The sequence below is a fragment of the Musca domestica genome, unplaced genomic scaffold, assembly GCF_030504385.1.
Source record: "Musca domestica strain aabys unplaced genomic scaffold, Musca_domestica.polishedcontigs.V.1.1 57, whole genome shotgun sequence".
Taxonomy (NCBI): Eukaryota; Metazoa; Arthropoda; class Insecta; order Diptera; family Muscidae; genus Musca; species Musca domestica.
The window spans coordinates 565-23,639 of NW_026712358.1; the positions used below are offsets into that span (position 1 = coordinate 565).

At 33.6% G+C, this 23,075-nt stretch overlaps 2 protein-coding genes across 5 annotated transcripts in view; both read right to left on the reverse strand.

The window, feature by feature from the left end:
- Window positions 1-5,247: 5,247 nt before the first annotated feature.
- LOC131805477 (uncharacterized) lies at window positions 5,248-13,771 on the reverse strand. Its single transcript, XM_059128675.1, has 2 exons — window positions 12,052-13,771; window positions 5,248-8,493 (listed from the first exon to the last, which is right to left on the reverse strand). The coding sequence occupies exons 1-2, from the start codon at window positions 13,769-13,771 to the stop codon at window positions 6,185-6,187; spliced, it is 4,029 nt and encodes a 1,342-aa protein (XP_058984658.1). The 3' UTR covers window positions 5,248-6,184.
- A 1,262-nt stretch (window positions 13,772-15,033) lies between these two features.
- The window catches only part of LOC101899618 (AP2-associated protein kinase 1), a 49,548-nt gene continuing 41,506 nt past the window's right edge, over window positions 15,034-23,075 (reverse strand). For 2 of the 4 annotated variants that reach the window (XM_059128757.1, XM_059128756.1), the window contains one exon: window positions 15,913-19,420. In XM_059128757.1, coding sequence (XP_058984740.1) covers window positions 16,824-19,420 — 2,597 coding nt within the window. In that variant the 3' untranslated portion in view covers window positions 15,913-16,823. Of the gene's footprint in view, window positions 15,433-15,912; window positions 19,441-23,075 lie in introns of those variants that run through there. The other 2 variants (XM_059128758.1, XM_059128760.1) reach the window with 2 other exon arrangements.

Sequence of the window (23,075 nt, forward strand, 5' to 3'; positions counted from 1 at the left end):
ACGTTACATTTATAATGCTTAGACAATGATAAATAATATACTATATGGTTGTTAAATTCAATAATAAAATGTGAGATAATACTCTGTTATCTCTGTATAAATAAAAGCATGAAATATAAAAATATTTTTGGTCGACCTTTCCATCTTTTTTATACCCCTCATTTTTAGCGTATTTATATTGAAGACCGCAAGGACACGATACAGAAAAATAACTTTTTAAATTCCATCAAAAGGTGCAGGCTTCTTTAGCCTAACTTCGCAGAATTTTAGTTAGCGATTAGGTCGTAATGGGTACATATTACACACAACATGATGTGATAATATAATTTATATTAATGATAAAGTTTAAATGATTATATAGAGCTGCTAATGTTATAAATTCCAAGTTTTTATAAATATTTTGTGTAGAAATTTATGGTAAGATTTGTTGCTAGAGGTAGCATATGTTTCTATAATTTACTTCCCCTAAGTCGACAAATAAGTATTTTTTTAACAGAATGTCAGCACTGTGGCTACATTTTTATTGTTCTTTTAGGAAACATACTCATAATTTGCTGTTGAAGCAAGTCAGCGTTTCTTACTACAATACCAGATCGTCTAAAATAAATAAAACATTTAAAGAGTTGCACTCGTTAAGCTTTACGGAAACGTACATCCTTTTCCATATTTCAACAATGAGCATGTTTTTATATATATATATTAAGATCAACAGAAAATGTTAAAGTATGCAATGGTATTAAGGCCGTTTGGAATGTTATATCTAATGTTTGTGTTTTTAGATTTTATGAGGGTTTCTGTGATCATAAGCTGAAACATGTAGCAGTTTTCTAGGAAAACAAATTACTACGTCGCTTTAGAGACCAAATTTTTTGTCTGCATCCAGAGAAATTTTGTTTTGGCGCAGAACTTCAAATGGCAGGGCAGTTTTTGTGGGCGTTCCTTCTGTTTCATTATCAGATGGAAAATCCTCAAATGACATATTACTAAAGCCCGTCTTAGCCGAATTTGAAGCTGGATTAAGGGAATAGCTGAAGAAGAAAGCGTATTCTTTTGTAAATTTGCAGTGATGTTTGGAATTATGTCCCTGTTCCATCATCGTCACACTCATTGGTATGTGCTTTATACTTTGGAGAACGCTGATGCTTTTGCTTTGAAGAAATAACGCTTACGTTTGAAGCTGAATCTTTCGTGTTTAAAACTCGAATGTAAATAATCGGAAGAAACCTTTTTGTAAAATTTTGTAGGCACAGTTCTTGCAACAAAATTAGACTTTTTCCTCATTTTGCTTTGTCGCCGGCAATGTGGCTGTAGTAACAATGGTACAACTTTTTAATTCCCGTGGGTCAACATAAGCAATATCGTTAGATGGAGAAAAAATCGTTCTTCTGGTTTGGTAACAAACCTGACATACGTTCTTCTGTAACTTGCACCAACGTTTTGTCTTGCTATAGGGAGAATAGTTTGATCATCATTATAGCATGTTTCCAATGGATATGGAGTACAACCCGTTAGGAGTTCTGGCGTACCTAAGGAAACTATTTACCACAGTTTGCCTTTGTGGAAGCTCAACATGTGAAGACTTATTTGGTTGGATATAGGCAATTGGCGTATGGAGGTGGATCTTTTTTCTCATTTACAGGCAACCCACTATGTGGTGCTAGAGCCCTGGTAACAATGCTGCCCTCCTTAGACACGTTATATGGTTCTGGTGTTTATTTATAATAATGGAAGAATTAACAGTTACAAGTTGAGCTGTTGGATCCGTTCCGACTTCTTTAGTGGTATTAGAACTTTTATAGATATTTACTTTAGGATTGTATAGATTCATATTTTTCTTTTTGCTACACTCTTCTGCACTTCTGATGAATGGATCCGATTCAAAAAAATTGCTTTTAGGGCATACCGAGTTCAAGGGTTCAACAGGATTATTTGAAATGACTTTTACTGTTCCGTAAAGGGATGAGCTTTGTACTTCCTTATGAATGTTGTTACTACGTTGTTTGTTATCAACATATTCGAAAGGGTTAAAGACAGGTTCATTAAAATTGTCTAAAACTTGGTCTGGGCCCGAAACAATGGTTGGACCATCTTTTTCACTTGTTTTAAACAAAACATTTATGGGCGTCGATGTCCACATTTCCGTACTTGAGTCCGGAATATTCCCTGCAACTGTGTCAATAGATTTTTTCCTGGAGCTATATTTGCCATGTAGTTTCTTTTTGATATTCCCAATTTCTTTTTTATTGAACGGTGCCATTGCAAAACATCTAGTTCGTCTTGGTCTTTGCAATTAACAACAATTTTAAGAGCGTTACTTTCTTCGAATGTATTTATGTTGGTATCGATGTGAGCGTTTGGTATAGATTTGGAGGCAGAGTCTGTCTCCTCTGAGCCATAGTCTAATTCGTCATCCAAAAGTAGAGGTTTATCGCCAAACGCATTGAGGAATTCTGAAGGATGTTCATCTTGTTCACAGCTCAAGTCCGAAAGGGCAGATGCAACAGCTAAGGCTTCATTTGCGGAAGCAGCACAAGAGTTTCTGTCTTTTTTTCGCATACGCACTTTTACCACTACGCGGCTACTATCATCTTCGTGTGTCGTTACCGATTCACATTCGGCATGGTATGCGGATGAGCTGCAAGTCTTCACGCTTTCGCTTACGCCGTCCAAATCGGGTCGTTTAATTTACAATTATTTCGGGATATATGACTTACATGATTCTCATCGAAGAAGTCATCTTCTGTCCTTAGATCGGAAGCGGAACCAATGGAGTCAGCGTCATCATTACATTTACTTATATCATCGACAATAGTTTCCATCATTTCGGCTTGCTTTTGCTGTTTTTCATGTTCTTCCAAAACTGCATTTACTTCCTGAGCAGCTTGGTGAGCTGCTGATGACGGTCTCTTTGTTGTTGTTTTCTCTTTCAGTTTTTTTACAATCGGAACTTTAATGTGCGTTTTGTCTACCTTATGATATGCTGCCTGATGAATTTTATGAATTGTATCTGGAATGTTGTTTGTGACAATTTGTTTAAAGATTGCTTTTTTGGAGGTACCGCAACTAGCAGTGCAATTTTCTTGGAAGAATTCTGAATCGGAGTCGTCCGAGGTAACCATTTCGTTGCTACGTAATTTTTCATATTTATTTGGATATTCTTATTTATGAATTTGATTAGATGTCGTCATAAGAAGACATAGAAGTATTGGAACCCATATATTGTGTTAGAGTTGGAAAATCTACGACACAAAATAGATAATAGCTCCAGTCTCAATATTAAGATAATGTTTCAGCTTCAAATTACAAGATACCTTACTTCCTTTTTATTTAACTAAAACTCTAATGCGGCCAATAGTGGTTTTAATTTCAAATCTCCTCTAAATCAACTAAATTAACAATTGCATTATATGCATACTTACCTTGAGCAAATTCGAATGTTTTTTGTACAAATAAAATTGAAACACCATGATCCCATCACACCAACTGCTTCTAAGAAATTTGTTATTCATGCGCATCTGTTGACGTTCGCTATGTTACTGATTTAAACATTTTCACTTCAATTCACAAAGTTGACATTTTTTATTCCCGCACAAATATATTTCTCTTTACACCGGCATTGGCGCTCTTAAAGAAATTATTACTTTATATATTTTAAACACCCTTTGCAACACACCTTTCGGTCAATTGAATCATATGATTGTACATATTAGGCTATAAACGCCATTAGAAGAATAATCGTGTTTCAATGTTGTATTTGCGCAGTATTATTATAATTATTTGTACATCTTTTTGAGACAGTAATAAAAAGGAGAAGTTATGCTTTTTGCAAAACCGCGCAGTAGCCAAAAACTCGCCAATTAAATGTTTTCAGAAGTACTGTTACTTGAAGTAAGTGATTCCTTGCACATAAAGTGACTAAAAGTAGGAATGTAATAATTAGTGTCTGCTGGAAATATTACGTTGTAAAAGCCGATGATTTTGTTATAAAAATAGAGGTGAAGCTTTTAGATTATTGTATTCCGTGAATGAGAAGAATATGGAACAGTTAGACATGTAATAAATGTATATCGATTGATTTTTTGCGTTGTTGTTTTCATATTGTTAATTTTTTTTAAAAGATATATTGATTGACGAAATCTGTCTAAAAAAAAAACTTTATTTAGGAATACGATAAATTTCGGTTAACAAAATATCTTAAAATACTATAATTTAATTATTAAAAATGTTCTTTAATGTTGCAACCGGAAGAGCGTTTTGACATAAACAAATTCGATTTCATGATGTTGCTACTGAAGCCAAATTTATAATTCAAAGGCCAATTCCTATCTATCCAGCAAGGTTAATGTGAAGTTTTTCTATATAAAGTAGTGTTTCATCAATTTGAATAATAATCTGCGTTATCAACAAATATTTATGGTACCCATATCAAAAGTCGAAGACATTTCAACTTGTGCCATTTAATTTGCTTAGAGATTCAAAAACATCTTTGGCTGGGTAGGTGCTAAAAACGCAATGTCTTCAACAAAACATAAATTAAATTCATTACAATAATGAAGTTTATTGATTTGTATTTCGATCATATATAGTAGCTTGACACAAGAATAAAGAATGTGTTTCATAAGCAGATATTCGAACATATAAACCATTCGTCGTACAAGTGTAAGCAGATCCCTATATCACAATTTGTTACCAAATTTCTAATACGCAGGCACAATATTAAATGTTGACATTATACAAGTTTTCTTGCCTCCTTCCGTGTATTAACTTCTGGAAAGGAAGTGCAAATATTAAGAATTCTTACTTACATTACACAAGTTAACTTTTGCTTCCGTCGGAACATAAGTTTTGAATACGTGCGCGTTAAGCTAATTTCACACTATGAAAAACGGTAGGATTTACCTCCAACTGAAATAAGAATTAATTTTTTCATTTAAAGTTTTCTTGCTTCTTATTTCAGCTAATCGTGATTTGCGTCAGTCAACATTTCTTAATCTAAATGTGGACTTAATTCTGTACAATAGTTTAAGGAATAATATCGAGAAGATGAAATTCAAAATTAAGTGATTCTAATTTATAGTTAATTACGTTGCCAAATGCAGTGCATTTCTAGACATTCTTAACACAAGTATTTGGTAAGGTTTAGGTTAAAATGTCGGTAAAGATTTGCTATAGCAAAATATTCTGTATGTATGTTTGTACAAACCTGAAGTAAACAAGGTTATTTCTGACCACATTAAATATTCTCAGTTTTGGTTAAACATAATATTTATTTGAGTTTTAATTAACATAAACGAAACAAATGTGTCAAAACAACGTTACATTTATAATGCTTAGACAATGATAAATAATATACTATATGTGTTGTTAAATTCAATAATAAAATGTGAGATAATTACTCTGTTATCTCTGTATAAATAAAAGCATGAATAAAAAATATTTTTGGTCGACCTTTCCATCTTTTTTTATACGCCCTCATTATTTAGCGTATTTATTATTGAAGACCGCAAGGACACGATACAAGAAAAATAACTTTATTAAATTCCATCAAAAGGTGCCAGGCTTCTTTAGCCTAACTTCGCAGAATTTTAGTTAGCGATTAGGTCGTAATGGGTACATATTACACCACAACATGATGTGATAATATAATTTATATTAATGATAAAGTTTAAATGATTTATATAGAGCTGCTAATGTTATAAATTCCAAGTTTTTATAAATATTTTGTGTAGAAATTTATGGTAAGATTTGTTGCTAGAGCGTAGCATATTGTTTCTATAATTTACTTCCCCTAAGTCGACAAATAAGTATTTTTTTAACAGAATGTCAGCACTGTGGCTACATTTTATATTGCTTCTTTTAGGAAACATACTCATAATTTGCTGTATGAAGCAAGTCAGCTTGTTTCTTACTACAATACCAGATCGTATAAAAATAAATAAACATTTAAAGAGTTGCACTCGTTTAAGCTTTTACGGAAACGTACATCCTTTTCCATATTTTCAACAATGAGCATGTTTTTATATATATATATTAAGATCAACAGAAAATGTTAAAGTATGCAATGGTATTAAGGCCGTTTGGAATGTTATATCTAATGTTTGTGTTTTTAGATTTTATGAGGGTTTCTGTGATCATAAGCTGAAACATGTAGCAGTTTTCTAGGAAAACAAATTACTACGTCGCTTTAGAGAACCAAATTTTTGTCTGCATCCAGAGAAATTTTGTTTTGGCGCAGAACTTCAAATGGCAGGGCAGTTTTTGTGGGCGTTCCTTCTGTTTCATTATCAGATGGAAAATCCTCAAATGACATATTACTAAAGCCCGTCTTAGCCGAATTTGAAGCTGGATTAAAGGGAATAGCTGAAGAAGAAAGCGTATTCTTTTGTAAATTTGCAGTGATGTTTGGAATTATGTTCCCTGTTCCATCATCGTCACACTCATTGGTATGTGCTTTATACTTTGGAGAACGCTGATGCTTTTGCTTTGAAGAAATAACGCTTACGTTTGAAGCTGAATCTTTCGTGTTAAAACTCGAATGTAAATAATCGGAAGAAACCTTTTTGTAAAATTTTGTAGGCACAGTTCTTGCAACAAAATTAGACTTTTTCTCATTTTGCTTTGTCGCCGGCAATGTGGCTGTAGTAACAATGGTACAACTTTTTAATTCCCGTGGGTCAACATAAGCAATATCGTTAGATGGAGAAAAAATCGCTTCTTCTTGGTTTGGTAACAAACCTGACATACGTTCTTCTGTAACTTGCACCAACGTTTTGTCTGCTATAGGGAGAATAGTTTGATCATCATTATAGCATGTTTCCAATGGATATGGAGTACAACCCGTTAGGAGTTCTGGCGTACCTAAGGAACTATTTACCACAGTTTGCCTTTGTGGAAGCTCAACATGTGAAGACTTATTTGGTTGGAATATAGGCACATTGGCGTATGGAGGTGGATCTTTTTTCTCATTTACAGGCAACCCACTATGTGGTGCTAGAGCCCTGGTAACAATGCTGCCCTCCTTAGACACGTTATATGGTTCCGGTGTTTTATTTATAATAATGGAAGAGTTAGCAGTTACAAGTTGAGCTGTTGGATCCGTTCCGACTTCTTTAGTGGTATTAGAACTTTTATAGATATTTACTTTAGGATTGTATAGATTCATATTTTTCTTTTTGCTACACTCTTCTGCACTTCTGATGAATGGATCCGATTCAAAAAAATTGCTTTTAGGGCATACCGAGTTCAAGGGTTCAACAGGATTATTTGAAATGACTTTTACTGTTCCGTAAAGAGATGAGCTTTGTACTTCCTTATGAATGTTGTTACTACGTTGTTTGTTATCAACATATTCGAAAGGGTTAAAGACAGGTTCATTAAAATTGTCTAAAACTTGGTCTGGGCCCGAAACAATGGTTGGACCATCTTTTTCACTTGTTTTAACAAAACATTTAATGGGCGTCGATGTCCACATTTCCGTACTTGAGTCCGGAATATTCCCTGCAACTGTGTCAATAGATTTTTTCCTGGAGCTATATTTGCCATGTAGTTTCTTTTTGATATTCCCAATTTCTTTTTTATTGAACGGTGCCATTGCAAAAACATCTAGTTCGTCTTGGTCTTTGCAATTAACAACAATTTTAAGAGCGTTACTTTCTTCGAATGTATTTATGTTGGTATCGATGTGAGCGTTTGGTATAGATTTGGAGGCAGAGTCTGTCTCCTCTGAGCCATAGTCTAATTCGTCATCCAAAAGTAGAGGTTTATCGCCAAACGCATTGAGGAATTCTGAAGGATGTTCATCTTGTTCACAGCTCAAGTCCGAAAGGGCAGATGCAACAGCTAAGGCTTCATTTGCGGAAGCAGCACAAGAGTTTCTGTCTTTTTTTCGCATACGCACTTTTACCACTACGCGGCTACTATCATCTTCGTGTGTCGTTACCGATTCACATTCGGCATGGTATGCGGATGAGCTGCAAGTCTTCACGCTTTCGCTTACGCCGTCCAAATCGGGTCGTTTTAATTTACAATTATTTCGGGATATATGACTTACATGATTCTCATCGAAGAAGTCATCTTCTGTCCTTAGATCGGAAGCGGAACCAATGGAGTCAGCGTCATCATTACATTTACTTATATCATCGACAATAGTTTCCATCATTTCGGCTTGCTTTTGCTTTTTTTCATGTTCTTCCAAAACTGCATTTACTTCCTGAGCAGCTTGGTGAGCTGCTGATGACGGTCTCTTTGTTGTTGTTTTCTCTTTCAGTTTTTTTACAATCGGAACTTTAATGTGCGTTTTGTCTACCTTATGATATGCTGCCTGATGAATTTTATGAATTGTATCTGGAATGTTGTTTGTGACAATTTGTTTAAAGATTGCTTTTTTGGAGGTACCGCAACTAGCAGTGCAATTTTCTTGGAAGAATTCTGAATCGGAGTCGTCCGAGGTAACCATTTCGTTGCTACGTAATTTTTCATATTTATTTGGATATTCTTATTTATGAATTTGATTAGATGTCGTCATAAGAAGACATAGAAGTATTGGAACCCATATATTTGTGTTAGAGTTGGAAAATCTACGACACAAAATAGATAATAGCTCCAGTCTCAATATTAAAGATAATGTTTCAGCTTCAAATTTACAAGATACCTTACTTCCTTTTTATTTAACTAAAACTCTAATGCGGCCAATAGTGGTTTTAATTTCAAATCTCCTCTAAATCAACTAAATTAACAATTGCATTATATGCATACTTACCTTGAGCAAATTCGAATGTTTTTTGTACAAATAAAATTGAAACACCATGATCCCATCACACCAACTGCTTCTAAGAAATTTGTTATTCATGCGCATCTGTTGACATTCGCTATGTTACTGATTTAAACATTTTCACTTCAATTCACAAAGTTGACATTTTTTATTCCCGCACAAATATATTTCTCTTTACACCGGCATTGGCGCTCTTAAAGAAATTATTACTTTATATATTTTAAACACCCTTTGCAACACACCTTTCGGTCAATTGAATCATATGATTGTACATATTAGGCTATAAACGCCATTAGAAGAATAATCGTGTTTCAATGTTGTATTTGCGCAGTATTATTATAATTATTTGTACATCTTTTTGAGACAGTAATAAAAAGGAGAAGTTATGCTTTTTGCAAAACCGCGCAGTAGCCAAAAACTCGCCAATTAAATGTTTTCAGAAGTACTGTTACTTGAAGTAAGTGATTCCTTGCACATAAAGTGACTAAAAAGTAGGAATGTAATAATTAGTGTCTGCTGGAAATATTACGTTGTAAAAGCCGATGATTTTGTTATAAAAATAGAGGTGAAGCTTTTAGATTATTGTATTCCGTGAATGAGAAGAATATGGAACAGTTAGACATGTAATAAATGTATATCGATTGATTTTTTGCGTTGTTGTTTTCATATTGTTAATTTTTTTTAAAAGATATATTGATTGACGAAATCTGTCTAAAAAAAAAACTTTATTTAGGAATACGATAAATTTCGGTTAACAAAATATCTTAAAATACTATAATTTAATTATTAAAAATGTTCTTTAATGTTGCAACCGGAAGAGCGTTTTGACATAAACAAATTCGATTTCATGATGTTGCTACTGAAGCCAAATTTATAATTCAAAGGCCAATTCCTATCTATCCAGCAAGGTTAATGTGAAGTTTTTCTATATAAAGTAGTGTTTCATCAATTTGAATAATAATCTGCGTTATCAACAAATATTTATGGTACCCATATCAAAAGTCGAAGACATTTCAACTTGTGCCATTTAATTTGCTTAGAGATTCAAAAACATCTTTGGCTGGGTAGGTGCTAAAAACGCAATGTCTTCAACAAAACATAAATTAAATTCATTACAATAATGAAGTTTATTGATTTGTATTTCGATCATATATAGTAGCTTGACACAAGAATAAAGAATGTGTTTCATAAGCAGATATTCGAACATATAAACCATTCGTCGTACAAGTGTAAGCAGATCCCTATATCACAATTTGTTACCAAATTTCTAATACGCAGGCACAATATTAAATGTTGACATTATACAAGTTTTCTTGCCTCCTTCCGTGTATTAACTTCTGGAAAGGAAGTGCAAATATTAAGAATTCTTACTTACATTACACAAGTTAACTTTTGCTTCCGTCGGAACATAAGTTTTGAATACGTGCGCGTTAAGCTAATTTCACACTATGAAAAACGGTAGGATTTACCTCCAACTGAAATAAGAATTAATTTTTTCATTTAAAGTTTTCTTGCTTCTTATTTCAGCTAATCGTGATTTGCGTCAGTCAACATTTCTTAATCTAAATGTGGACTTAATTCTGTACAATAGTTTAAGGAATAATATCGAGAAGATGAAATTCAAAATTAAGTGATTCTAATTTATAGTTAATTACGTTGCCAAATGCAGTGCATTTCTAGACATTCTTAACACAAGTATTTGGTAAGGTTTAGGTTAAAATGTCGGTAAAGATTTGCTATAGCAAAATATTCTGTATGTATGTTTGTACAAACCTGAAGTAAACAAGGTTATTTCTGACCACATTAAATATTCTCAGTTTTGGTTAAACATAATATTTATTTGAGTTTTAATTAACATAAACGAAACAAATGTGTCAAAACAACGTTACATTTATAATGCTTAGACAATGATAAATAATATACTATATGTGTTGTTAAATTCAATAATAAAATGTGAGATAATTACTCTGTTATCTCTGTATAAATAAAAGCATGAATAAAAAATATTTTTGGTCGACCTTTCCATCTTTTTTTATACGCCCTCATTATTTAGCGTATTTATTATTGAAGACCGCAAGGACACGATACAAGAAAAATAACCAGGCTTCTTTAGCCTAACTTCGCAGAATTTTAGTTAGCGATTAGGTCGTAATGGGTACATATTACACCACAACATGATGTGATAATATAATTTATATTAATGATAAAGTTTAAATGATTTATATAGAGCTGCTAATGTTATAAATTCCAAGTTTTTATAAATATTTTGTGTAGAAATTTATGGTAAGATTTGTTGCTAGAGCGTAGCATATTGTTTCTATAATTTACTTCCCCTAAGTCGACAAATAAGTATTTTTTTAACAGAATGTCAGCACTGTGGCTACATTTTATATTGCTTCTTTTAGGAAACATACTCATAATTTGCTGTATGAAGCAAGTCAGCTTGTTTCTTACTACAATACCAGATCGTATAAAAATAAATAAACATTTAAAGAGTTGCACTCGTTTAAGCTTTTACGGAAACGTACATCCTTTTCCATATTTTCAACAATGAGCATGTTTTTATATATATATATTAAGATCAACAGAAAATGTTAAAGTATGCAATGGTATTAAGGCCGTTTGGAATGTTATATCTAATGTTTGTGTTTTTAGATTTTATGAGGGTTTCTGTGATCATAAGCTGAAACATGTAGCAGTTTTCTAGGAAAACAAATTACTACGTCGCTTTAGAGAACCAAATTTTTTGTCTGCATCCAGAGAAATTTTGTTTTGGCGCAGAACTTCAAATGGCAGGGCAGTTTTTGTGGGCGTTCCTTCTGTTTCATTATCAGATGGAAAATCCTCAAATGACATATTACTAAAGCCCGTCTTAGCCGAATTTGAAGCTGGATTAAAGGGAATAGCTGAAGAAGAAAGCGTATTCTTTTGTAAATTTGCAGTGATGTTTGGAATTATGTTCCCTGTTCCATCATCGTCACACTCATTGGTATGTGCTTTATACTTTGGAGAACGCTGATGCTTTTGCTTTGAAGAAATAACGCTTACGTTTGAAGCTGAATCTTTCGTATTAAAACTCGAATGTAAATAATCGGAAGAAACCTTTTTGTAAAATTTTGTAGGCACAGTTCTTGCAACAAAATTAGACTTTTTCTCATTTTGCTTTGTCGCCGGCAATGTGGCTGTAGTAACAATGGTACAACTTTTTAATTCCCGTGGGTCAACATAAGCAATATCGTTAGATGGAGAAAAAATCGCTTCTTCTTGGTTTGGTAACAAACCTGACATACGTTCTTCTGTAACTTGCACCAACGTTTTGTCTGCTATAGGGAGAATAGTTTGATCATCATTATAGCATGTTTCCAATGGATATGGAGTACAACCCGTTAGGAGTTCTGGCGTACCTAAGGAACTATTTACCACAGTTTGCCTTTGTGGAAGCTCAACATGTGAAGACTTATTTGGTTGGAATATAGGCACATTGGCGTATGGAGGTGGATCTTTTTTCTCATTTACAGGCAACCCACTATGTGGTGCTAGAGCCCTGGTAACAATGCTGCCCTCCTTAGACACGTTATATGGTTCCGGTGTTTTATTTATAATAATGGAAGAGTTAGCAGTTACAAGTTGAGCTGTTGGATCCGTTCCGACTTCTTTAGTGGTATTAGAACTTTTATAGATATTTACTTTAGGATTGTATAGATTCATATTTTTCTTTTTGCTACACTCTTCTGCACTTCTGATGAATGGATCCGATTCAAAAAAATTGCTTTTAGGGCATACCGAGTTCAAGGGTTCAACAGGATTATTTGAAATGACTTTTACTGTTCCGTAAAGAGATGAGCTTTGTACTTCCTTATGAATGTTGTTACTACGTTGTTTGTTATCAACATATTCGAAAGGGTTAAAGACAGGTTCATTAAAATTGTCTAAAACTTGGTCTGGGCCCGAAACAATGGTTGGACCATCTTTTTCACTTGTTTTAACAAAACATTTAATGGGCGTCGATGTCCACATTTCCGTACTTGAGTCCGGAATATTCCCTGCAACTGTGTCAATAGATTTTTTCCTGGAGCTATATTTGCCATGTAGTTTCTTTTTGATATTCCCAATTTCTTTTTTATTGAACGGTGCCATTGCAAAAACATCTAGTTCGTCTTGGTCTTTGCAATTAACAACAATTTTAAGAGCGTTACTTTCTTCGAATGTATTTATGTTGGTATCGATGTGAGCGTTTGGTATAGATTTGGAGGCAGAGTCTGTCTCCTCTGAGCCATAGTCTAATTCGTCATCCAAAAGTAGAGGTTTATCGCCAAACGCATTGAGGAATTCTGAAGGATGTTCATCTTGTTCACAGCTCAAGTCCGAAAGGGCAGATGCAACAGCTAAGGCTTCATTTGCGGAAGCAGCACAAGAGTTTCTGTCTTTTTTTCGCATACGCACTTTTACCACTACGCGGCTACTATCATCTTCGTGTGTCGTTACCGATTCACATTCGGCATGGTATGCGGATGAGCTGCAAGTCTTCACGCTTTCGCTTACGCCGTCCAAATCGGGTCGTTTTAATTTACAATTATTTCGGGATATATGACTTACATGATTCTCATCGAAGAAGTCATCTTCTGTCCTTAGATCGGAAGCGGAACCAATGGAGTCAGCGTCATCATTACATTTACTTATATCATCGACAATAGTTTCCATCATTTCGGCTTGCTTTTGCTGTTTTTCATGTTCTTCCAAAACTGCATTTACTTCCTGAGCAGCTTGGTGAGCTGCTGATGACGGTCTCTTTGTTGTTGTTTTCTCTTTCAGTTTTTTTACAATCGGAACTTTAATGTGCGTTTTGTCTACCTTATGATATGCTGCCTGATGAATTTTATGAATTGTATCTGGAATGTTGTTTGTGACAATTTGTTTAAAGATTGCTTTTTTGGAGGTACCGCAACTAGCAGTGCAATTTTCTTGGAAGAATTCTGAATCGGAGTCGTCCGAGGTAACCATTTCGTTGCTACGTAATTTTTCATATTTATTTGGATATTCTTATTTATGAATTTGATTAGATGTCGTCATAAGAAGACATAGAAGTATTGGAACCCATATATTTGTGTTAGAGTTGGAAAATCTACGACACAAAATAGATAATAGCTCCAGTCTCAATATTAAAGATAATGTTTCAGCTTCAAATTTACAAGATACCTTACTTCCTTTTTATTTAACTAAAACTCTAATGCGGCCAATAGTGGTTTTAATTTCAAATCTCCTCTAAATCAACTAAATTAACAATTGCATTATATGCATACTTACCTTGAGCAAATTCGAATGTTTTTTGTACAAATAAAATTGAAACACCATGATCCCATCACACCAACTGCTTCTAAGAAATTTGTTATTCATGCGCATCTGTTGACATTCGCTATGTTACTGATTTAAACATTTTCACTTCAATTCACAAAGTTGACATTTTTTATTCCCGCACAAATATATTTCTCTTTACACCGGCATTGGCGCTCTTAAAGAAATTATTACTTTATATATTTTAAACACCCTTTGCAACACACCTTTCGGTCAATTGAATCATATGATTGTACATATTAGGCTATAAACGCCATTAGAAGAATAATCGTGTTTCAATGTTGTATTTGCGCAGTATTATTATAATTATTTGTACATCTTTTTGAGACAGTAATAAAAAGGAGAAGTTATGCTTTTTGCAAAACCGCGCAGTAGCCAAAAACTCGCCAATTAAATGTTTTCAGAAGTACTGTTACTTGAAGTAAGTGATTCCTTGCACATAAAGTGACTAAAAAGTAGGAATGTAATAATTAGTGTCTGCTGGAAATATTACGTATATAGTATAGTAAAAGCCGATGATTTTGTTATAAAAATAGAGGTGAAGCTTTTAGATTATTGTATTCCGTGAATGAGAAGAATATGGAACAGTTAGACATGTAATAAATGTATATCGATTGATTTTTTGCGTTGTTGTTTTCATATTGTTAATTTTTTTTAAAAGATATATTGATTGACGAAATCTGTCTAAAAAAAAAACTTTATTTAGGAATACGATAAATTTCGGTTAACAAAATATCTTAAAATACTATAATTTAATTATTAAAAATGTTCTTTAATGTTGCAACCGGAAGAGCGTTTTGACATAAACAAATTCGATTTCATGATGTTGCTACTGAAGCCAAATTTATAATTCAAAGGCCAATTCCTATCTATCCAGCAAGGTTAATGTGAAGTTTTTCTATATAAAGTAGTGTTTCATCAATTTGAATAATAATCTGCGTTATCAACAAATATTTATGGTACCCATATCAAAAGTCGAAGACATTTCAACTTGTGCCATTTAATTTGCTTAGAGATTCAAAAACATCTTTGGCTGGGTAGGTGCTAAAAACGCAATGTCTTCAACAAAACATAAATTAAATTCATTACAATAATGAAGTTTATTGATTTGTATTTCGATCATATATAGTAGCTTGACACAAGAATAAAGAATGTGTTTCATAAGCAGATATTCGAACATATAAACCATTCGTCGTACAAGTGTAAGCAGATCCCTATATCACAATTTGTTACCAAATTTCTAATACGCAGGCACAATATTAAATGTTGACATTATACAAGTTTTCTTGCCTCCTTCCGTGTATTAACTTCTGGAAAGGAAGTGCAAATATTAAGAATTCTTACTTACATTACACAAGTTAACTTTTGCTTCCGTCGGAACATAAGTTTTGAATACGTGCGCGTTAAGCTAATTTCACACTATGAAAAACGGTAGGATTTACCTCCAACTGAAATAAGAATTAATTTTTTCATTTAAAGTTTTCTTGCTTCTTATTTCAGCTAATCGTGATTTGCGTCAGTCAACATTTCTTAATCTAAATGTGGACTTAATTCTGTACAATAGTTTAAGGAATAATATCGAGAAGATGAAATTCAAAATTAAGTGATTCTAATTTATAGTTAATTACGTTGCCAAATGCAGTGCATTTCTAGACATTCTTAACACAAGTATTTGGTAAGGTTTAGGTTAAAATGTCGGTAAAGATTTGCTATAGCAAAATATTCTGTATGTATGTTTGTACAAACCTGAAGTAAACAAGGTTATTTCTGACCACATTAAATATTCTCAGTTTTGGTTAAACATAATATTTATTTGAGTTTTAATTAACATAAACGAAACAAATGTGTCAAAACAACGTTACATTTATAATGCTTAGACAATGATAAATAATATACTATATGTGTTGTTAAATTCAATAATAAAATGTGAGATAATTACTCTGTTATCTCTGTATAAATAAAAGCATGAATAAAAAATATTTTTGGTCGACCTTTCCATCTTTTTTTATACGCCCTCATTATTTAGCGTATTTATTATTGAAGACCGCAAGGACACGATACAAGAAAAATAACTTTATTAAATTCCATCAAAAGGTGCCAGGCTTCTTTAGCCTAACTTCGCAGAATTTTAGTTAGCGATTAGGTCGTAATGGGTACATATTACACCACAACATGATGTGATAATATAATTTATATTAATGATAAAGTTTAAATGATTTATATAGAGCTGCTAATGTTATAAATTCCAAGTTTTTATAAATATTTTGTGTAGAAATTTATGGTAAGATTTGTTGCTAGAGCGTAGCATATTGTTTCTATAATTTACTTCCCCTAAGTCGACAAATAAGTATTTTTTTAACAGAATGTCAGCACTGTGGCTACATTTTATATTGCTTCTTTTAGGAAACATACTCATAATTTGCTGTATGAAGCAAGTCAGCTTGTTTCTTACTACAATACCAGATCGTATAAAAATAAATAAACATTTAAAGAGTTGCACTCGTTTAAGCTTTTACGGAAACGTACATCCTTTTCCATATTTTCAACAATGAGCATGTTTTTATATATATATATTAAGATCAACAGAAAATGTTAAAGTATGCAATGGTATTAAGGCCGTTTGGAATGTTATATCTAATGTTTGTGTTTTTAGATTTTATGAGGGTTTCTGTGATCATAAGCTGAAACATGTAGCAGTTTTCTAGGAAAACAAATTACTACGTCGCTTTAGAGAACCAAATTTTTTGTCTGCATCCAGAGAAATTTTGTTTTGGCGCAGAACTTCAAATGGCAGGGCAGTTTTTGTGGGCGTTCCTTCTGTTTCATTATCAGATGGAAAATCCTCAAATGACATATTACTAAAGCCCGTCTTAGCCGAATTTGAAGCTGGATTAAAGGGAATAGCTGAAGAAGAAAGCGTATTCTTTTGTAAATTTGCAGTGATGTTTGGAATTATGTTCCCTGTTCCATCATCGTCACACTCATTGGTATGTGCTTTATACTTTGGAGAACGCTGATGCTTTTGCTTTGAAGAAATAACGCTTACGTTTGAAGCTGAATCTTTCGTGTTAAAACTCGAATGTAAATAATCGGAAGAAACCTTTTTGTAAAATTTTGTAGGCACAGTTCTTGCAACAAAATTAGACTTTTTCTCATTTTGCTTTGTCGCCGGCAATGTGGCTGTAGTAACAATGGTACAACTTTTTAATTCCCGTGGGTCAACATAAGCAATATCGTTAGATGGAGAAAAAATCGCTTCTTCTTGGTTTGGTAACAAACCTGACATACGTTCTTCTGTAACTTGCACCAACGTTTTGTCTGCTATAGGGAGAATAGTTTGATCATCATTATAGCATGTTTCCAATGGATATGGAGTACAACCCGTTAGGAGTTCTGGCGTACCTAAGGAACTATTTACCACAGTTTGCCTTTGTGGAAGCTCAACATGTGAAGACTTATTTGGTTGGAATATAGGCACATTGGCGTATGGAGGTGGATCTTTTTTCTCATTTACAGGCAACCCACTATGTGGTGCTAGAGCCCTGGTAACAATGCTGCCCTCCTTAGACACGTTATATGGTTCTGGTGTTTTATTTATAATAATGGAAGAATTAACAGTTACAAGTTGAGCTGTTGGATCCGTTCCGACTTCTTTAGTGGTATTAGAACTTTTATAGATATTTACTTTAGGATTGTATAGATTCATATTTTTCTTTTTGCTACACTCTTCTGCACTTCTGATGAATGGATCCGATTCAAAAAAATTGCTTTTAGGGCATACCGAGTTCAAGGGTTCAACAGGATTATTTGAAATGACTTTTACTGTTCCGTAAAGGGATGAGCTTTGTACTTCCTTATGAATGTTGTTACTACGTTGTTTGTTATCAACATATTCGAAAGGGTTAAAGACAGGTTCATTAAAATTGTCTAAAACTTGGTCTGGGCCCGAAACAATGGTTGGACCATCTTTTTCACTTGTTTTAACAAAACATTTAATGGGCGTCGATGTCCACATTTCCGTACTTGAGTCCGGAATATTCCCTGCAACTGTGTCAATAGATTTTTTCCTGGAGCTATATTTGCCATGTAGTTTCTTTTTGATATTCCCAATTTCTTTTTTATTGAACGGTGCCATTGCAAAAACATCTAGTTCGTCTTGGTCTTTGCAATTAACAACAATTTTAAGAGCGTTACTTTCTTCGAATGTATTTATGTTGGTATCGATGTGAGCGTTTGGTATAGATTTGGAGGCAGAGTCTGTCTCCTCTGAGCCATAGTCTAATTCGTCATCCAAAAGTAGAGGTTTATCGCCAAACGCATTGAGGAATTCTGAAGGATGTTCATCTTGTTCACAGCTCAAGTCCGAAAGGGCAGATGCAACAGCTAAGGCTTCATTTGCGGAAGCAGCACAAGAGTTTCTGTCTTTTTTTCGCATACGCACTTTTACCACTACGCGGCTACTATCATCTTCGTGTGTCGTTACCGATTCACATTCGGCATGGTATGCGGATGAGCTGCAAGTCTTCACGCTTTCGCTTACGCCGTCCAAATCGGGTCGTTTTAATTTACAATTATTTCGGGATATATGACTTACATGATTCTCATCGAAGAAGTCATCTTCTGTCCTTAGATCGGAAGCGGAACCAATGGAGTCAGCGTCATCATTACATTTACTTATATCATCGACAATAGTTTCCATCATTTCGGCTTGCTTTTGCTGTTTTTCATGTTCTTCCAAAACTGCATTTACTTCCTGAGCAGCTTGGTGAGCTGCTGATGACGGTCTCTTTGTTGTTGTTTTCTCTTTCAGTTTTTTTACAATCGGAACTTTAATGTGCGTTTTGTCTACCTTATGATATGCTGCCTGATGAATTTTATGAATTGTATCTGGAATGTTGTTTGTGACAATTTGTTTAAAGATTGCTTTTTTGGAGGTACCGCAACTAGCAGTGCAATTTTCTTGGAAGAATTCCGAATCGGAGTCATCCGAGGTCACCATTTCGTTGCTACGTAATTTTTCATATTTATTTCGGTCGTCAAGAGCAAGTTTTACAAAAGCAATTGATGTACCAGTGGTATTTATTGTTGAAGAGACATCTTGTTGTAGAGGTTGTCCATCATAGTCTGTTTTCAAAGTGGTTATAAGGGATGTTCTTTCTTCATTTACCTCCAACGTCGGCGATAGAAGCCATTTTGAAGATGTTGATAAATTTATATTACCAGGACCACTGCCAACAATATGACTTGTATTTGAACCAAAAACACCGCTTGTGTTATTGCTTGCCAAAAGATATTTTGCTGTTAAAGAAAATTAAATTCTTTTATGCGATAAAAACGGTATGAAAAATACGTATATAATTTTAAATTATGTATGCTTGTGCTATATATATTTACAGTGAAGTCACCCAAAAGCATTTATAGTTTGTCAAGTTTTTTCATTAATATATAAATAAATCGCTGTTATATTTGTATTGAATTGTCCTAATTCCTTCTTTGAACTAGGCTGAATGAAGTAAATGCTTCCAACATTTTATGCCATTTTATATTTAATCAGATCCCCGAGTGTCATTCAATACAAATGTTAAAATATTTAGAAAAAAATTATATATATATTGAACATTTTCAGTTATATTTAATGGATGCAAAATACTCCATTTTTTCTTTGGGTCTGCAAAGTATTACGCAGTATCAAAAAGGGTAACTAATTAAACAGTTATTTGTTAATTTAATATATAACGGCAGGAATATTTAAAAAAAAATAGATATGTTTGGATTTCAAGAAAAAAAAAAAAACAAACAAACAAGTACTATGCAATTACGAATATTTGAATTTAATTAATTTACTTTGAAAAATAAATCCGTGTTCGGTGAAAATCTAATAAAGAAACACAAATAAAACTGTTTTCGGCGAGCAGAATATCACTTTAACAAATTTGAGTATGGTAGAGAAAGTGCGACAATCCAAGCATCCATCTTAATCAAGGGATAACTTCTCTGGAAGATGACGGACTCGGTGACTTGATAATGTTGGACCTAGTACAAGAAGCTGGTGCATCCTGAATTCCTGCAATAGGTGGTAAGAAGTCTGGGCGGAGCTAGGTGCAGATTAATTTGTATCATCGCAAGATAGCGGTTGCCGTAATCAACCAAACACTCTCGACGTTAAACATCGATATTGCCTTAGTCCAGAAATCCTATCTACTCAATGAAAGGGTCTCCCGACTGAATGACAACACGGGGTTCGTCCCTACAAATTGGGTAAAGAAACTGTATAGTTGAAAAAAGGATTATAAATTAGTTACTTCTTTCTAATTTCTGTTGAGAGAACATCACCATTACTAACTTCATCCAGTATTTTGTAGTAATGGCAATACAAAGATATTCTGGAACTAATAGAGTATACACAATATGTGTCCGTGATGTAATGCAAGTGACCATCACTTTTACTGAGATAGCAGCGACAGAAAATTAATAATCTCCAAATGTGCGATAAGGTTAACACACAACTTTTTAAAATAGTGTAAGGGTAAATGTTATCGGCACATTACTCTCGGAAGATACCGCTCTTATCTGGCTATTGCTCTTTTTAGATTCCAAGACGATATCTTTTCAAGAGGCTACCTGCGAAGCTGCAGAAATCATTAGCAGTATAAGAAGACAGACTGAGGTGAAATTCGTAAAATACTTCCTAAGGACCCCAAACCAATAAGCAGTATAAAACGAATTGGTGGTAAATGGCCTAACTCTGGTCTGGAGACTTTGACGTTCTATTGGGTATTCGCTTCCCTGATTAGAAGAGTGAAAGTGATGTTGAGCAATCACTAACATCTACCCCCAAGACATGCAGGGCAACATGTGAGGCTCATATAAAGGACACCAAATTACTCCAAGCTTAAATGGACGATCAGCAACTTTCAACCCTGTAAGTCCCTTGGTCCCGATTGTACCCTAACTGCAGTGTTACAAATAGCATCTGAGTCGATGTTGCGTATTTTTCAGGAATTTTTAAGGCTTGTCTCAGGTTTTGTTCTGTGCCTAATCTGTGAAAGGATCTGTGTTGAGCAATCACTAACATCTACCCCAAAGACATGCAGGTTTTTCAGGTTTTTTTCTGTGCCTAATCTGTGAAAGGAGGTAACATTGAGCTTTATTCCCTAAGCTAGCCAAACAATATATAATGACTACAGATTGATTACCCATTCGAACATTCGAAATAATTTTTTACAATTATAAGTTTAAAGTGTTTAAGAGCTGTGTTCCTTTGTCCGGTAAAGCAGAAGAATTTTTTTGTTCAAATTGGAAATTTATGTAAACAAGAAATGCAAGATTGAACTCCCATATTTTGTGAAAATTACGGACAAATTCTCTGTAGCATGATGAACAAATAATCATAAAATTTTTGAGTTGAAGTAAATCAGGCACGGTCCGCTTTGCTACGAAATTGAATTAACGAATCCAATTGTGATACTCTATTCTTATGAGCAACATTTTCCTACAAGGGCATTTGGCATCAATCAAAACAAATGGTAGTTAAAATAAGGTCATGGCTATTAAGTGGGTGGCAGGTTGCCTGGCCAGGTGTATTGTTCATCTTACTTTCCACTAAATCGGAATCACTATTTTAGTACCATGACACTGCATAAAAGCGTTTTCTTCAATTAAAAATTATTGCCAATTTGGGCAATGAATTCGACTTTACTTTAGCAATTAAAAAGTGTTTGGAATCTTTTGAACCTATATCGGATTCCTCTAAATCGGAAGCACTATTTTAGCACAATAGCACCGAATAAAATGATTGACATTTTGGGCAGTGAATTCGACTTTATTTTAGCGATTAAAGTGATTCAAATCTTCTGGGCCTATCAAATATTGAGTCATAGTTAATTTTTTACCTTTAACCCATTTCGTTCAGAGATTTAATTTTTGCTTTTGAAAAAATTTACTTCTTTAGTGTAGTTTGGGCGCACTGATATCAAAAAATTACTCAGAAAAATTGTACATTCTTTTTTGTTTTTTCCAAAAACCAATGCACAAATTTCGAAAAGTCAACATTACACATATGTAAAGTCAAGCTTGTGTATGCAAACCATGCTTTTTATATTTAGCGCAACGGTTACACATATTGGCAATAATTCCTCATCATTAGTTTTTCCATTTGTTATTTTTTAAAATTAATTTAAGTAGTATCCAAAAATATGGGTTTCAGAAATGTACCTTTACCATCGAGGGGGAGGGGGTATTTTTTAGGGGGCAGGGGGATATTTTTATGGTTGAATTTGTTTTAATTACTGATAGATGACTCTTGCTGCCTACACAAAAATTTGTTTAAAATTTTACACTTTTCATATCCTTTTTTTTTTGAAAAAGAGTGTTTATACTCTTGGAACAATCGAACAGAAATGGGCTAAAGTAGCATAATTATTATAATTGAGGCAAATCACACGAATCGGCATTAACATTTTTTAGCCAATTTCATGGATCCTAACAGCGGTAGTTCCATAAATTTGAAATTCTGCTCAGAATTAAAAACTTTTAAATGTCAAAGAAAATATTTCTAGCTAACGAATGTATTGCGTTTTTTAAAATGCATACATAAACAACAACCTTTCCTACGCTAAGTTTTACGTGGTTTGGCCAAAGGTCGATTAAAAATATAAGAATAATTACTTGTTTTAAAGTACCAAGCATATCCTAATTAGTGTGGCTAAAGCACACAGGTAGATTTTGGTTTGCAACAGGGACAAACCAAACAAGAAATTAATAGAAAAATCTCAAATTTAATTAGGGTTATTTACTATTACCGGACACCGCTCAAAGTTCCCCAAAAACAATAGTATTTCTATAAAAACATTCAAAAAATGTCCACAAGAACATACTCCGATAAAATATTGGAATATTTTTATATAATATAATACAAATGGAGTTTTGAAAGTAAAATAAAATTCTGAATAAC

Coding starts and splice junctions, on each gene's coding strand:
- LOC131805477 (XM_059128675.1), bottom strand. CDS start 13,771: ATGGTTACCTCGGACGACTCCGATTCAGAATTCTTCCAAGAAAATTGC. Junction 8,494..12,051: donor TACAGAAGAACGTATGTCAG/GTTTGTTACCAA, acceptor TTCATAAATAAG/AATATCCAAATAAATATGAA.